The sequence below is a fragment of the Leuciscus leuciscus genome, assembly GCF_965113295.1.
Source record: "Leuciscus leuciscus genome assembly, chromosome: 3".
NCBI classification, from domain to species: domain Eukaryota; kingdom Metazoa; phylum Chordata; class Actinopteri; order Cypriniformes; family Leuciscidae; genus Leuciscus; species Leuciscus leuciscus.
The window spans coordinates 55,046,319-55,064,839 of NC_138727.1; the positions used below are offsets into that span (position 1 = coordinate 55,046,319).

General features: G+C 37.3%; 1 protein-coding gene and 1 long non-coding RNA gene across 2 annotated transcripts; both read right to left on the bottom strand.

Moving 5' to 3' along the window:
- Positions 1-898: 898 nt before the first annotated feature.
- Positions 899-12,353, bottom strand: LOC309493691 (GTPase IMAP family member 8-like). Its single transcript, XM_082162890.1, has 3 exons — positions 12,280-12,353; positions 5,423-6,388; positions 899-2,802 (listed from the first exon to the last, which is right to left on the bottom strand). The coding sequence occupies exons 1-3, from the start codon at positions 12,296-12,298 to the stop codon at positions 1,970-1,972; spliced, it is 1,818 nt and encodes a 605-aa protein (XP_082019016.1). The 5' UTR covers positions 12,299-12,353; the 3' UTR covers positions 899-1,969.
- A 1,041-nt stretch (positions 12,354-13,394) lies between these two features.
- Positions 13,395-16,012, bottom strand: LOC309493993. Its single transcript, XR_014204171.1, has 3 exons — positions 15,938-16,012; positions 14,867-15,467; positions 13,395-14,776 (listed from the first exon to the last, which is right to left on the bottom strand). It is a non-coding gene; the product is annotated as an uncharacterized lncRNA (long non-coding RNA).
- Positions 16,013-18,521: the final 2,509 nt, after the last annotated feature.

Sequence of the window (18,521 nt, forward strand, 5' to 3'; positions counted from 1 at the left end):
TCCTACTTTCACTCACTCCTACGAGTCTACATCCCTACCAGACACCTACGATCGGTCAACGAGCGACGTCTCGTGGTTCCATCACAGAAAGCCACAAAATCACTTTCCAGAACATTCTCATTCACAGTTCCATGCTGGTGGAACGCTCTCCCCACCCTCATCCGGAATGCAGAATCCCTGACAACATTCAAAAGACAGCTGAAAACCAATCTCTTCCGTGAGCACTCAACCTTATAGAAAAAAAAAAAAAAAAAAAAAAAAAAAATTTCCTTTCCCTTTGTAACATTTGGAAATTTGTTTTCCTTTCCCTTTGTAACATCTGGAAATTCGTTTTCCTTCCCCTTTTGTAACATCACTTATCAGGCTTATGCTACTCTGAATAATACCTGAACTTCGTACTTTGAGCACTTCTAGCGTTGTTGTTGCTTTTGCCTCTTTATGATGACTCGCTGAATTTTGTCCTAATTTGTAAGTCGCTTTGGAGAAAGGCGTCTGCTAAATGACTAAATGTAAATGTAAATAACAAGCAGAATCACTGAAGAAAATAAAAACACAAGAACTACAACTGACTTCCGGACACAGCTTTAGATGAAATCAACTGAAAATACATGAAATCTCTCTTATTACAAAACAGTTTGACCTTATTTCTGTCATTCATCTACAGAAGTTCTTTTTGAGAATTAAGAGTTTTAGATATTGATGTTTTATTGAAAATGTTTCCATGTTATTATTGAAGTGTTTCCATTAGTTGGGCAGTTTGACTCTTTATGTTTTCTATGTTAGTTGTCTTTGTAACAGTGTTTACCAAAACACATAATTTGTTGCAAAGGAAACCATAAACAAAGAGGATCAGGTGTGTATATATATATATATATATATATATATTTCCTCAAACATGTTTGAGAAATGTCATCAACGACCAAAAGAAATTACTTATTATTAAAAGATTTTTACCATCAGCAATTTTTTTGCCAAAGATCAAACATTCTGAGTTTTTATTTCTAAATACATTTTGAGAAAATAAAACATAGAGACATAAACACCAAAATCAAGACTCAGCTTATGAATCTCAACAATGGTGACATGCTGCAATGAATGCTGGGAGCCAATGTTTTTATAATATGGTGGCTCCCAGCATGCATTGCTGCATGAAGCATGTCACAATTGTTGAGATCCATATGCTAATTCTTGATATCTGTGTGTGTCTAAAACAATTTTTCACACAATATATGTATAAATCACAACTCAGAATGTCTGCTCTGTGGCAAGAAGTTTTCATTGGTAAAAATAATCTATTACTAACTAATAATTGTTGGACAGTGATTATATTAGTGAATCATTCTACTTCATTATGGTTCAAACTATATCACCTGATCATCTTTGTTTCTGGCTTCCTATGTAACAAATTATGTGTTATGGTAAACACTGTTACAAAGACCACAAACTTGCACAAAAAAGGTCAAACTGACCAACTAAATGAACACTAATCACCATAGTGGTGACTTTACAAAACCTACTATTTCCAATAAAACATCAACATCTACACCTCTAGTAGCTCTCAATAACTAGTTGGTAATATGTGAGGCTGGTAATGCTGTTTGTGGAGATGTTTAATCCTCCTCTGCTGAGATCTTCACAGATTTAATGTCGTCTTTTATCTTCAGTTGATTTCATCTCTGGAAGTCAGTTGTAGTTCTTGTGTTTCTCTTTCCTTCAGTGATTCTGCTTGTTAACATCAGGTGTCTTCAACGCTCAATCATCACTCAATTAATCACTTAATTATCTCATTAACTCTAACACTGCATCAGTGTTACTTTTAACACCCTGCTGGCGGTTCCCATATAAACACTGAGCGGTGTTAAATTTAACACCAGCAATTTCACTGTGTGGAATTATAATAAAACTTGTATACACTTTATGCACTGAGAATCTGGTATTTCAGTGATACTCTTGCATTAATTGTAGCAATTTATTTATCACGTGTGGAATTACTTCTCTTTTCCTTGCCATGTTTAAACGTATCTGCAATGGCTTTAGCAGCACCTGTTCCTCCTGTTAGAGCTGCTCCTCCTGCTATTAAAGCTACAGGCAGTGCCAATCCACCAGTGGCAGCGACCAGTACTGCACCTCCAGCTACTGCTACTCCTACACCAGCTACACTCGCTCCTACTAAAGCTGCGTCTTGAGCCTTCTTCATCATGATCTTTTTCTGGGCTTCCTTGTACATCTCATTTGTGTAATGCTCTCTACCATTCTTCATCACCATGCTTTCTATCTTCTTGAACAGTTCAGTGACCTGTGATCGATTTTCTTCATCTGTGTTATTAAAAACATGATAACCACCTTTACACCGACCAACTAGTTCATTAAACTGCTTGTTTTCTGACAGAAACTCCTCTATTGATGTTTTTAATAGGTCTCCTTTAGTGAACAGAATGATAGTGTATTGTGTAGCATCTTTTCCAAAGTTCTTCTGAATCCATTTCACTGTGTTTTTCTCCTCATCTGTGAATCTCACGTCCAGTCTGATGACCAGCAGAAACACATGAGGACCAGGCGCAGACATGTAGACACACTTCACTATTTCCTTCTTCAGTAGCCCTTTAATGATTTTTGTATCAAACAGTCCTGGAGTGTCGATGACTGAGATGATTCGACAATCCACCATCTGCTGTTGTTTCTGGCATTCCTTAGTCACAGATTCAGTGGAAAACCCTTCTTCAAACATTTTTTGTCCCAGGATGGTATTTCCTGTTGCGCTCTTTCCAGCTCCAGTTTTACCCAACATCACAATTCTGAGTTCTGATATGATTAGAGAAGATAAAGGGACAGATGGAAACTATGTTAACGTACTAAATCAAGGTTTATGCATTTTGTACTCTAGAACATCTTTAGACAATGAGCAAATTTTATGCAAATTGAACCAACAGCACAAAACCTCCTTTTCCTCAATTAATTAACATTAATTTGATGATCAGCCTTGAAATGATTGGCTATGGAATTCTTATTTTCAGAATTCAGTTTTTCTTTTTTACCCATTACAAAATAATATGCTATGGAATTCATATTTGCAGAATTCTGATTTCCCTTTTGAATGGGAACTTGCATTGCGTCCTCTAGAAGATACTTGGATGTGGGCGGGGTTGGATGTCAACTGCAGGATGCAGCGAGCCCTACTTCAGTGGTTCGGGACTTGCTGCAGCCAAGGCCCAGTCGAGGTATGTCTATCTCTCGTTCCCTTGATGCGGATGTACTTTGACTCTTTTGGCTTCCAGCTAGAATGTTGATGGAGCCTTCTCAGCCTGGCTGCTCCGCGTACGAGGAGACTAGATCTCTCTTGTAAGTGCAAGACGAGCGTTTTTTCTCTGGCCATAAAAATGCCATTTCTCCGGGACATTCACTCTGAGATGAAGAGGTCCTGGACTGAACCATATTCATCTCTTTCAATGTTCAAATTATGTGAATGTTTAGAGGTTGCGTGATTATGGATTTGCATTGATGCCTCCAATGGAAGAAGCGCTCGCAAGCTATCTGACAGAGACATCGATGTTGAAGACTCCAGCCCAGCCAACAAAGCCAAGATGAGTTACATCTGAGTTAAATGGCAGGGCGTACGCGGCTGCAGGTTAGGCCAGTACGGCTTTGCACAATATGGCTGTATTGCAAGACCTGTTGAAAGACCTGGATGATGGCCAGGGCCTTCCCCCTTAAGTGGTCGCTGAGCTGCGCCGTACCACAAACCTTGCTCTCCAGACCACCAAACAATCAGCTGCCGCTATCGGGTGCTGGATGGTGGCCATGGAGAGACATCTGTGGGTTAAATTGGCTGACAATGGGAGAAAAAAAGGCATTCTCTCTTTGATGCTCCAGTATCACTCTCTGTGCTTTTCGGCACATCCATTGAGTTGGTGGTCGAGAAGTGTAGAGAGGTGAGGGCGCGGTCTGCGGCATTTAAAATATTTAAACCCCGCCGTCCCAGATCCACATCTCAGAGCATCACCTACAAGGTGTTTGTGCTTTTTTTTCTGTTTGATATAATTGTAAATATATCTATTCAAATTCTGATATTCTGGTCTATAACTCCTTCCCCAACATCCCGCTGTTCTGTTTTTTACTCTCTCATTGGCTGTAGGTCATTGTCGATGTAATTTTCAGTCAGAACACATTTCACACAGCAGAATTTCATCTGCGATTCTCTCAGATCGCGTCTTTGACAATTCACACTGCATGATTGTCACTCACGTGAATGAGCACCGATTTGCCTATGATTTTGGGCATTTGTCTGCGATCTCTGTCGGCGAGCAAAAATTGGGCCTAAAATAGTTCAGTGTGATCTCAACATAAGCAGGCAGTTTCCTCATGTGCACCGGAGATCATTAATGTGGTCAAGCTTGGGCCTCCCCCTTGGGGTCTGTAAGTAGGTCCTCTGCTTCCACATGAGAGCTCAAGATGATCCCCAGACTATAGGGGGTATTGTGGTGGGTACACTCCCCGTTATTGGGATATCTTTCTTTCCTCCACATTGGCTCAGGCAGCTTTTTATTGTAGCCGTTTCAAGGCATAGTTACCCTTCCTCATAGGTATTTTTAGGGTCTATCATCCCTGGTCCTAGCCTAGTCTAATCTGGGGAACACAGTCTTGGGTGAGCTGTAGCGTCTGGACCAATCAGACACACACAACTTATTCATTATATGTAATGAATAATCCAGCAAACTCACTCTCCCAACAAAGGTATCTGAGCCATCCCCTGAAAACTGTAACTAACATCCCAAATGAAGCTAACACAGGTATCTGGTTACAGTACACATGAAGATGGATAAGGTTTATGACCAGAAGGAACTTGCAGAGAGTTGTGACTCACTTAATTATTTTTGAGAAGGACAAATAAACAATTTGAATCCTATATATGTTATACATAACCACTTGAGAAATGTATAAACATGTATCCAATTTTCCCATCTCATGATTTTCCTTTTATGGGGTTTGGCCTATGTATTAGCTCTCTCTTTTAAACTCTTTTGGATTAATGTTTCAGACTTGCATACTATGATTAACCAAACTCACATGTGTAGCAAGTTTGGTCTCTATGAACTCCAATCTTCGTTCCCCATTTGTCAATTTACATTACATATTGCTAACTCTGTGACGTATTCCCACATAGCAACATTGTGTCGGCCCAGATCCGGCCCACATCTGGCACACGTGGAAAGATGATCTGGCCCACATGCAGTGTGGAATTACGGTCCTTGGGCGGCTCACTCCTGTTTGCCAGATCTGGGCCACAAGCAGGCCATAGCAATGCCACATGTCAGCCAAGAGCAAATAAATAAACCAGAACTGGACCTTATCTGAGACACAAAATTTGTGTATATTAAATATGGAGTCATTTTAGTCTTAATACAAAAATTAAAAAGATTCTCACCTTCTCCTGATGCTATCTGGTATGTCTTCGTATGGATCATTCTCAAACTTTTTTCCAGTACATTGACTACATTGATTTCTTCCCTTCTGAAATCCAGTATTCTGCCTAATGAATTATTAACCACCCTCCCTTTAAAATTCTTGTTTTCTCGTTGAACAAAGTTTTCATATACATGAGTTGTGCTTTCTGTTTGACTGACATAAGAAATGAAGCTTTCGTTTTCTTGTTCAATCACATTATGTGTTGTTCTCTCTTCCATTTCACTTTCCATTTCAAAAGTCTCCCATGTTGTTTTTTCTTGCTCTTGTCTTGCCTCTTTCCCTTGCTTTCTCCCCCTGTACGTCCTTTCTTCCTCTTGTTTTTTCTTTTCTTTTCTGATCTTTGTTTGAGACACTGAATAAACCCCATTATTGTAATGCTGGTGATTATTCTGTTTGATGGTTTCATCAATCTTCTGCAGAAGCTCTGTGATGTGAGTTTGATTAATCGCATTTGTACTGTTGATCTCATGGTATTTATCTCTACAGGGGTTGACAAGGTCCAGAAATTTTCTGCTATGTATCAAGACCATCCATTCTCTGTTTGATATTTTTTCTCTTCCAGTAAACAGAACCAGAGTGAACTTGAATGCTTGAGCTCCAAAGTTCTCCTGAATTTCCTCCACTACATTCCTCTTGTCCTGTTTAAAGTTCTCCAGGTTGATGACGAGCAGGAAGACATGAGGACCAGGATCAGAGAGATCCAGACTCTTCATCATCTGCTTCTTCATCTCTTCATCAGTCAGTTGAGTGTTGAAGAATCCTGGAGTGTCGATGATGGAGATGTTTCTGTCTTCTACTCTTGCTCTCTGTATCTCACTGGTTCTGCTCTCTTTAAACGCCTCTCGACCCAGTATTGCATTTCCTATTGAACTCTTTCCAACTCCAGAGACTCCCAATAACACAATCTTCAGATCTTGTGCACCACCTGTCAAACAGTTCATGTCATTAGCTGCAGCTCTTGATGATTTGTAAATTATATTCTGTTTCAACTCCCGATATTAACATTAACATATAGCCACCTGCCATTGTGTACCTATAGCACAATTTCATGCATGTTTTTTATTCCTAAGTCACATTTTTGTGCATATATGCATTTTTCTTTTTTTTTCTTTTTTAATGTCCCGTTTCTTTAATTGGTTGGTTTCTATCCACTCAGGCCCCGTTTACACGATGGGAAAACGCAGATATTTCCCTGCGTTTTGGCCTGTCATTTACACGAAAACGCCGTTTTTATCCCAGAAAACGATTATTTCTAAAAACTCCGGCCAAAGTGGAGATTTCTGAAAACGCCGGTTATGTGTTGCCGTGTCAACTGGGAGAAACGGGGTTTTAGGTTCTCAAACGTCACATTATGCGCCAGAAAATGCTTACGTCATGTGAGCGCCCTATGTTCAGAGTTTGTTCCATACTGTCTATGAGTTTGTTTGGCTACTATTTGATCATGGATGCTGTTAAAGTGGTACTCATTTTTACTTTTGTGAAAACGCTTTTGGCCTGTTTGCATTTGCTTCGCTGTCTGTCCACACGAACGAACCTCGCGCCATGTCTATTGTTTTGAAAGGAACAGGAAGTCGCTCGTGCTATTCGTCGTTGTCGATTTTGAGGATTCTGATTGGCTTGCATGGCTTTATCCTTCTCCTTACACTGCCGCCCCTTTGTATTTATGCGGGTTGATGTAAACGACAACTTTTTTTGAAAACGATATTGTGTGCACGATGTTATTTTTGAAAACGGAGGGGGAGAAATATTCGTTTCTCTAAATACCCGGCTATGTGTAAATGTGGCCTCAGTGGTATTACAAGTTGTGGTAATAAACTAGTTTCTAATTGAGATCATTTAACAGCATGTAAGAATTAGACCAGATATAGAAATGGACACTGGAGATGATGCTAACCAGAGGTGGAGATTCCAGGGGTCAGAAAGTAAAAGTCCTGCCATATATTTATTCCACCCATGAACTCACACAGCAAAAACTCTAGTGTTAAATGAACTCTCCTGGGAGTTTATTTGGCTCCAGACTCAAGAGTGTTAAAGTTAACAAGCTAATTAAGTGATTGATTGAGTGATGATTGACCATTATTGAAGACACCTGATGTTAACAAGCAGAATCACTGAAGGAGAAAAATCACAATTTTAGACACCGTTATGGAGATTAGTGTTCGATTTAGTTGGGAGTTGACCTTCAAATGATTATCTTTAGATTTTGTTTGGCTATTGATCTGAGTTATTACAGCCAGATGATCAAAAAGAAAAGGTGATCAGGTGGTGTTGGTAATATTTGAACATAATCATAATTTGATCTGAATCACTGAACTCAATTAGAGCCTAATCTCTGACTTAAATGTATATCGGTCATTACAACATCACAGTAATTCTACAGATTAAGTTCCAGATTTTTCAATATAATTCAAATTATTTCTTAAAAGTTGTTCTGATAAAGAAAAAGAAAATCTTTCTTTAAGGCACACACAGACATCAAGATTCAGTGTATGAATCTCAACAATGGTGACAAAAAGAATATTCAATTAGGAAAACAAGACAATTCAGATCATAATTTATTCATACCGCAATGCATGATGGGAGCCATGGATGAGTTTTGATTGGTGGCACCCAGAATGCACTGCAACATGCTTTATTATTGTCACCATTGTTGAGAATCACAGGCTGATTCTTGGTGTCTGTGTGTGCCTTAAAGAAAGATTTTCTTTTTCTTTATCAGAACAACTTTTAAGAAATAATTTGAATTATATTGAAAAATCTGGAACTTAATCTGTAGAATTACTGTGATGTTGTAATGACCGATATACATTTAAGTCAGAGATTAGGCTCTAATTGAGTTCAGTGATTCAGATCAAATTATGATTATGTTCAAATATAACCAACACCACCTGATCACCTTTTCTTTTTGATCATCTGGCTGTAATAACTCAGATCAATAGCCAAACAAAATCTAAAGATAATCATTTGAAGGTCAACTCCCAACTAAATCGAACACTAATCTCCATAACGGTGTCTAAAATTGTGATTTTTCTCCTTCAGTGATTCTGCTTGTTAACATCAGGTGTCTTCAATAATGGTCAATCATCACTCAATCAATCACTTAATTAGCTCGTTAACTTTAACACTCTTGAGTCTGGAGCCAAATAAACTCCCAGGAGAGTTCATTTAACACTAGAGTTTTTGCTGTGTGAGTTCATGGGTGGAATAAATATATGGCAGGACTTTTACTTTCTGACCCCTGGAATCTCCACCTCTGCTAACCACTGACTGATACAACAGCAACACGACACTTGAGAATGATCACGAGACCGCATCATCCAATCACAGCCCACACTCACGCGCATCAGACCATACAAAAAACAAACTCTGAATTGACAATTTATTATTCTTTTGGGACAAATTATTGTTTGATTTGCGAACAGAATCCTCTGCTGTCTGGTCGCTCCCGGTTCGATACAGAGATTCCGGACTCGCGCTAATGGCAAATCCCTTTAACTGTCCGGCCGAGTTTCGGCAAATCAGTTTTGGTGAATTCAAACAACATGATTATTGTTCATGAGTTCAACATCCAGCCACGCAAGACAACATGAAATCTTCCTGAGGGAAAAGTATGCTATTACTTTCTTTAAAATGCAACGTTAGTGTATAATGTTACAAAAGCTTTCTATTTCAGATAAATGCTATTATTTTGAACTATGGTTTGTGTGTAATGTGACTTTTTTGTGTGACCTTAAAATTCATTTTAGAATTAAATTGTACATTAAATAGGTTAAGCAAAACAAATCTGAGAAAATGTTAAACACATACGAACCTGAAATGACATATACTGTGTGATACAGTACAAATATTTTGAGTGTCCCTTATTTTCCTGTAAAGAACCACGATTGTCCCGCATTTTTCTTTTCTGAAGTTGGCAACCCTACTCTACATTATCCCGCTTATTACATGGCTACCTACCAAATAAATCAATAATTTGACACAAAATATTGATTTAAAAAGGAGTTTATTGATTTAAAAATTATTGTATTGCTTCCTTTTAAAGAAAATATTACATTCCCTCTCTACGGTTAGAATCCTGCGTCCATAGCAACGCTCTGTTTTTCATGGCAACGGTGTGTTATACTTATCAAGAAATAACAGACCGCATTCTACATTAGAATTCAACCAAGCCATGTAATAAGTAAGGAATAATTGACGACAGGCCGTTGAATTATTAGAAAAATAATGCACACCCGAGGTGGTAATGCGGTCACGACGCGAAGCGGAGTGGCCGTTACACCTCGGGTGTGCATTATTTTTCTAATAATTCAACGGCCTGAAGTCAATTATTCCGCTTATACTACAGTTACCACACCTCGAAACATTGTTCAGATTATGTATTTCAAGACGTTTGTAAAGTTTTTGTCATTAAAACGCTCTTGTATGTAGGACTAATTTCTTACACATCTAATCCCATGCCTCCGTTGCTAATTCCAAAACGTCATTTCAGAGTTAGTAACGGAGGTTTGAGCCACTGATAGCAGACTAATGCTGGGGACACACGACTAGCTGACACATTCTCTGACTGTTTTCATCGACTGCAGCGGATTTTAAACACCGACTTTGAACAGACTGAACGCGCTGAACACGCGTTTGGGCATGATCAGTCATAAGTATCAAATTACATTCATAACCGGCCTTAAAGTGTGTTCCCGGCTTTATGCAGTTATTAATGCAGTTATTAGAGAGAGATGTTGCAATAATGAGACAGAAAAGCATGTGCGTCAATATTATTATTTATTAATTCAATTCGTTTTAATGAATTCGTTAATTCTTTTTTTCTTTCTATTATTGACAGATGACAGTAGACTAGCCAAATAAATGAAACCCAAAGCCCTTTTAACAAGTAGGCCTATCAATAATTATTTATTTGTTAAATTATCTGCAATAAAAATCCGTGCTGCAGGACTATCCATTTATTTAGCCTATATTCAGTTTAATTTTCTATTGATTATAGATAGGACTTTATAGTTTATTTATTCAAATTAAACTGCATGTTTCTATTGATTGTGAAGCTAGACATTGAAAATTGCAGATCAAGCGCATGGGGCGAAATGCTTTTTCTTGTTATGATTTGTATCCGATTTTCCGTTATTACAGTTGACTACGCGAAGTGATATGGAAGTGTAATGCGGTCAAGACCTGCCTGGAACTACTTTAGCCGTGCGTTTCCCTGAAAATAATGCACACCTTAGAACGTTCGTCAACCAATCAGATTCAAGCATTCAACGGCCCTGTAGTATAAATATTAATAATATTGATTTGAATTAAGTAATATTTTTGTTTCTTGAAACAGATCAGTTTATTTCTCCATTCTCAAATATAAAGATAGAAATTTCACAAATATATTAAGTGTATTATAAAGAAATAATTGGTTAGTCAAATACTAAATTCTTTTAGTGAAAAAAAACTTAAATATAACTGTAAATTTGAGATAAAATTAACTGTTGTATTTTTAGTCAATTATTTTGGTATGTTTAACTCAAACAATCAAGTAAACAATATTCAGAGATTTTATTAAGTTACTATAAGTAAAATATTACTGTAATATTTACTAAGCCACATAATAATTTTTTAGAGTGCAGCTAACAATTTTTTGTTCTACATTTTCCAAATGTTCAGTTTTCGTTATGGAAACTGTCCAGTTTCCTCAAAGTTAATAGAACGTCATTAAAAGGTTAAGTGTGATGTTCCTGAAACATTCGAACACCTGCTGATAACAAGCAGAAAAAGTTAGTGATCCTTAATATTTAAAGCACAATCGAAGAATGTTGTTCAAAGAATGTTTTCTGCCAACATTATGAGGACATTCATCAAATACTAATGACAATATGATTTCATGAATAATTTCAGAACAAACACTTGCATAACCTTTATGTAAATTTAAGAGAAAAGTTTGGACGAATAACTAAGGGACACGTTCCAAGGACGTTCTTTTAAAAGAGCAAACACAACCTTATTAATCTGAAGTTATTGTCACTCTAATGTTTAAAGAATGTTCCAAGAATGTTGTTCTAAGAAAGTTTTCTCCCAGGACATTTAATAGACTTCTACAAACAATGTATAAATAAAGTTTTTTTTTTTGCAAACACGCTGTACGTTGTGCCATCTGATGGTAACACCACCTACCAAACTGCGTCTTGTTCTGCAACTGATTCATCATGAATATTTATATTTTCCTTTAGTTCATTTTAAATAAATAAAAAATCGCTGTGTTTCTTTATGTAACTATATTGCTGTCAGGACATGCCGGCACTGCAACTTTTTAACCTTGGACCTATGAACATAATGTTAGTCATATCAGTTAACTTTTAACTTCTTGGACAGGGAAGTCAAACAATTTGCTTGGAAGGTTACCCAAATACCAGAAACAGCTAATCAGGATTATTTGAAAAGCAGACACGTCTTATATCATGATATAATAAACTGAACATCCACTGTCTGCCACTCTGAAAATGATGTGCTCCCTATACGTCTCTTTTTTATATCAACCACTTTTTTTTTTCTTAGAAAAACAATACAAAAATACTCTTCATTAAGACATTGAGAGTGATTCTGTTGAATATAATATATAATGAAGCACAGTAAAATACATGTACATTCTGAATGTATAGAACAGTTTGTGATATGACCCTTAATTACTGATGAAGATTGCATTCACAATTTATTTCCTGTTTTACATTTTAGTGTTGTCAATAGCAAACAAAAATCACAGTGTATAATTCGATTCTCAGTATCTATAGTCTGTGAGTATCAGGTAATTCAATTTAAACTGACCTTTATGTGTTGATTCCATAATGTCTCACGCAGTTTGTTTTTGTCATTCAGAGTCTCTCTGTTCTTGTCTCACTGTTTGATTTGAAATCAAGAAACTGGAAGTGTCTAAACTGAACCTTGCCCGTTGAATATCATCCCGACGCCGCCCATTGGTTGTATAATAGACATCATTCTGCAGTATATTTTCAGCCGTATCAAACCTGAGAGAGAGGAAACTATGGGTGCACAAAAGCTCTGCTCCTCATTTAACAAGTGCTCTTTGACAGGTGGCATCTGAAAACACAGCAAGGCTGGTGTGGAGAAGGTTTCTCACTACACCAAACTAGCAATCATTTTATCATCACAGCAAAATCCCCAGTGTTAAATCTACACTGCTCAGAGTACATATGGTCCCACTCTACAGAGAGATACAATAACACTGAAGCAGTGTTGAAGTTAATTGAATAATTAAGTAATTCATTAAGTGATGATTGAGCATTAGTGATGAACACCTGCTGTTAACAAGCAGAATCACTGAAGGAAAGAGAAACACAAGAAATACAACTGACTTCAGCCACAGTCTTAGGGCGCTTTCACACTGGCAGTTTAGTGCGGACCGGGGCACGGTTCGCATGAAAAATCGTTAATGTGAACGCTGTCATCGGACCCGGGTGCGCACTAGAGTACCGAACCCGAGACTACCTGGAGGAGGTGGTCTGAGCTCGGTTGCTCCCGAACCGTGGTGCGGTTCGCGTTAATGTGCAAGCAACACGGACTCGGGTGCACGCTTGTTCAGGAAGTATAGTATCCCGCGCATGCGTATCACTGTCGATATCATTGTTTGATTGCGTTTGCGATGACGTAAGATCACTGCAAACGCACCTGGGTTCGATACAATTAATTGAGTGTGAAACCAGACCAACGCTGCGGGAGGCGCCGGGAACTAGCGCACTCGGGTTCGGACCGCAGCAAACGAACCCAGTGGAAAAACGCCCTTAGATGAAATCAACTGAAGAGAAAAGAAGACATTAAATCTGTGAAGATCTCAGCAGAGGAGGATTAAACAACTCCACAAACAGCATTACCAGCTTCACTTATTACTAACCAGACTGACTTTATTTCTGTCAGACGTCTACACTGTAAAAATTAAAGGTGCCTGGAGAAACCTTTTGGGGTTCTTCACTTTGCCACACCGGCGGAACCGTCTGTAGATCCTCTAGGCACCCCTTTAAAAAGGGGTGGTTCTCTGAGGAACCACACAGGTTTCCTGAGGAACTCTTATATGAAGCACTGTGTGGAACCACTGTGGGTGCCTCCAGGAACCAGGGTATTTTTTTTTTTTTTTTGTATTAAATTAATTTCATGTTGTTACTACGGTTACCATAAACCTGTATTATAATAAACAAACTGAACCAAATACAAAATAAGAATTGTTTATTACATATTTTAGATCCATTTTAATACATACACTTCAATGCACTTGGGGGAAAAAGTTAGTAATAGATTAATATCAATGAATACACACAAAAAAAAAAAGGATAATACATAAGTAACATGAATAATCAACCATGTGTATACAATAGGCTACACAAGAAAAGACATCTCAACAAAATGCACAGAAAACACATGTTCCATGTAATAAATCAATATAAAAAATTAAAATTGACTAATTAAAAATGTCCATCCTCACTTAATTTTAAAACGTGTTTCAGTTCGCTTAAGTCTGACGCTACTGTTTCCAAGTCCAAAAGCTCTATCAGATGCCAAAAACAAACAAACAGTGCTAATATGCACTCATTGTGCTGTAATATTCCTGAAAATTATGATCCTAACCTTTATATCTATTCCGAAATCTCAGATGGTTAGTTATTCAGCTATTTTGAATCATAAAATGTTGAAGTCTGGGATGCCGTGAGACTGGAGACTGTAATGTACACTATGGCTTTTGAAAAGCTTAAATGTGTGACTTGAATCAACAGTTCCCATAAATGGTTGTTGAGTATTCTCAATATCTAGAAACAAGATAAAGGAAGTAGAGTAGAGGCTTCGACCCGGAAACAGTATTCCTTATGTCACAACAAGCAGAAAACATTTTCCATTTGAACAGAGTTAAGGTGCAGTAAAATTATCTGTTGTTCTGTGAATGTTCACTGGTGAATTCAGTCATTTCAATAAGAATCCACACGATCAGCAATTTTGTGTGGTGGTTCATACATTACATCGCTACACTGCTGACAATGGTCAATGGACCTTTTTGCCTGTGTAATTTCACGAAATTTACAAATGTGACGCACCTTTACTCACTGCAACATAAAATGCAATCAATTATAAAATCTTCACAAGGGACACGTGAGGTACTTAACGAGTTAGAAAAGTGAAAAGGTGCATCAGCTTCATTTTCTGTTTGTTTTTCCTCTTTTCTGGTGGATGGTCCAGGCACTTCAATGATTTTCAGGTCTACAGGAGGATTTTTATTCTTGATCAAACTTCAAACTTGTATTTCAGTTAACCGAGATCCCTGCAAAGTACAAAATTTACTGTTAGTAATGTTATTAAAGTGATAGTTGTGAAATTTAAATGATTTCCTCAGCCTTGTGACGTTCCAAACCTGTTTGACTTTCTGTCTGTGGAACCCAAAAGCAGATCTCAGGCATAATGCAACCCCAGTCACCGTTCAATTTCACTGCATGAAACACAAGCAGAAAAAAAATTTGTGTAAATCATTCATTAAACCATTCTTATGTACACTTGTCTAGTTCAATTCAATGCAACAATTTATGTAAAAATGGTTAAGCTCCAAAAATGTCCCAGAAAAGATCCTACAAATAGTCAATGAATTCACAACTCATGTGTTATGGTTTGTGTTGTAAGTCTTATGAAGCCATTTAATAGCTTTTTCCTTTTTTTGTCGAAAAAGACCAAACTTGAAGTTATAATTCAGGGTTCAAATGTCTTATATTCAAATGCATATGATTAAGGTATAGCCTATAAAAAATGCATAGCATTATTGACTCCAAACCTGTGATATTACATCAATGTAACATGAATGAGATTTGAGAGCATGAGGGAAGAAGATTTTCAGAGAATAACTGATTAAAAAACAAGTACACAGTCAAACAATACAATTGCACACAGAGTTCATAGTAATAAAGTATTTGCATGTGGTGCAGGTAATTCAATGTTGCCACTGAAACATTGTACTGGTTGTTCTGGGGAAACAAAATAACAAAGCTGATTATTCACAACATAATATTTATTGACCACTAACTTAAATGGATTCAAAATGGTATTTGAGAGAATGAGGGCACCTGTAGTAAGTAAAGTTAGGCTAAACAAAAACAGACCAAACTATATTAACCTGCTTTTGTTATTCATAACAAACGCCAATGACGAAATAAATTAGTTAGGCTATATCAGCAATTTGAAGACACAGTTGTACAGAATATGTTGAATTGAATGACTAACTTTAAATCAATCTAAGACAACAAGTCAATAATTTCCATTTGTTCATTAGATCAACGTAGTTAGCATCGCGGCTAAAACCTTCATACCAAATACTGTACAATAAACGAGTGGTAAACACTGTAAAACGTAGTAATGTATAATACATTTAGTTTATATATATATGTGTGTTTGAATATATAGTGAGTATTTATATTTCTTTGGCGAGTTTACAAACCTTGTAACGGAGAGCCGAACAAACGGCAGAAGATGCGGCAGGCTTTGATGAGGAGAGCCGTTACTTTCAAACCCGATGACGTCGATCAGCTGAGCTTTGTTGCGCGCGAGGAGCGCGAGCATCACTGTCTGAAGCGAAGACAGCAGAGGAATAGCAGCAGTTTCGTGACTGAATAAACTCTTTATCCTCCTGGTTCTTCTTCTTCAAATAATAATTTATGAAGAAGTAAAAAATATTATTTTATTACTATTATTTATTCAATAATAATGAATTTTTATTATTAATATTATTATTTTTTAGTGTTGTTGTTTAAGGTTTAAATTAATCAATAAAATAGGCCTATACTAAATAAATGTAAGCTACCCAGGTGAAAAAGACGTAGCTAGGCTACTGTTAAATGTATTAAAATGCATTAAAGTAGGTTATATTTGTATTGAAGGCCTACTAAAAACACACTCAAGTACATTTTTAATAGTAGTCTACGTATTTTTCACCTGGGTATGTATACTGAATCAAACTTAAGTAATAATAGGATAATAATAATATCATTCTGGCCTCACTGAACCATTGGGTTCCTCCAGATGCTGGCTTTAACATAAGAGATCCTCCAGGAACCACTTAAATGTTAAAATTTCTTCCAATAACCCTTTTATCACATTTAAGTTCCTCTATTTCCCCCCAAAGCACTTTGAGGTCTCATAGTAATGAAAAGGTGACTCCAGAACCTCTGAACTAAATACAAAGTGCTTAAAGGATCCCATAAGTTCCAGCAAGAACCTCAAATATTGTCAATGCTCCTCCAGTAACCCTACTATAGGAGAAAGAGTTTTGAGGCACTTAAATTACATTTTTAAGTTCCTTGAGTATCCGACAGGATATTTGAGGCTCCTTTAGTTTTTACAGTGTACAGAAGCTCTTATTGAGAATTGTTAGAGGTTTAGATTTTTATGTTTTAACACGTTGAACACCAACAATTCAGAACATGTATCAAACTCATTAAAATGCTAATGTCACATGATTTCAGAAAATGAAGTTTCGTTACATGTCATGTTTCGAAATAATAAAAAAATTTAATGGTTCGTCACTAGGGGCGATCTCATGAACCAGTGTCTATATATAATTCTTACCTGACCTCGGATAAATTTTATAATTTGTACACAATTAATGACACATTTGTATAATAAGGAAGAGTTGAAATGAAAAGCCTTTCTTGGTCTGATTAACCAAACTCTCTATAAAACGAACAAAACAACCCTAAAATATCACATATTATAAAGAAACTTAAAATGTAATGGAATTAAATGATTTAATTGCATTTAAGTGATTACACCAATAAACCATTTGTGATTGCTGTGTAAAATGTGTTTTTATGCATGTTGTTACATCCACCAGCTGGAAACAATTTACTTATACTCATTTTCAGGCGCATCAATTAGCTTTTAGCTTATAGCACGAGAAGGCCATATAGTTTATGAAAGATTTCTATATTAAAGATCACTAATAGTTGTTGATTTATTTTTTGCATAGACTACACAGAATCTTTCATTTTTACCATTTTGTGTGCGTTTGTGTAATTTTGTCACAATATCTACACAGCAAAATCCCCAGTGTTAAATCAACACTGCTCAGAGCAAATATGGTCCCACTCTACAGAGTGTTAAAGTAACACTAAAGCAGTGTTAAAGTTAATGAGATAATTAAGTGATTAATTGAGTGATGATTGAACATTAGTGATGAACACCTGCAGTTAACAAGCAGAATCACTGAAGGAAAGAGAAACACAAGAACTACAACTGACTTTTAGGGCGTTTTTCCACTGGGTTCGTTTGCTGCGGTCCGAACCCGAGTGCGCTAGTTCCCGGCGCCCCCGCAGCGTTGGTCTAGTTTCACACTCAATTAGTTGTATCGAACCCAGGTGCGTTTGCAGTGATCTTACGTCATCGCAAACGCAATCAAACAATGATATCGACAGTGATACGCATGCGCGGGATACTATACTTCCTGAACAAGCGCGCACCCGAGTCCGTGTTGCTTGCACATTAACGCGAACCGCACCACGGTTCGGGAGCAACCGAGCTCAGACCACCTCCTCCAGGTAGTCTCGGGTTCGGTACTCTAGTGCGCACCCGGGTCCGATGACAGCGTTCACATTAGCGATTTTTCATGCGAACCGTGCCCCGGTCCACACTAAACTGCCAGTGTGAAAGCGCCCTAAGTCACAGCCTTAGATTAAATTAGGGCTGGGCGATTTAAATCGCGATATTGTTATGCACAGCTCGTCAGTAAAGCCGGTTCCTTGATTAGTAGTAAATCGCCATCACCTGCTTTCAGATGGAGCGGCATTTACTACAAAGAGCCGTAGTTAACTGACAAGCTGAGCCATATAGCATTAATATCGCGGACGTATCGCCAGCGATAATTAATGCGATATGACTCAGCTTGTCAGTTAACTACGGCTCTTTGTACACAGCAAAAACTCCAGTGTTAAATTAACACTCCTGGGAGTGTATGAGTCCACACTCAAGAGTGTTTAAGTTAATGAGATAATTAAGTGATTAATTTAGTGATGATTGAACATTATTGA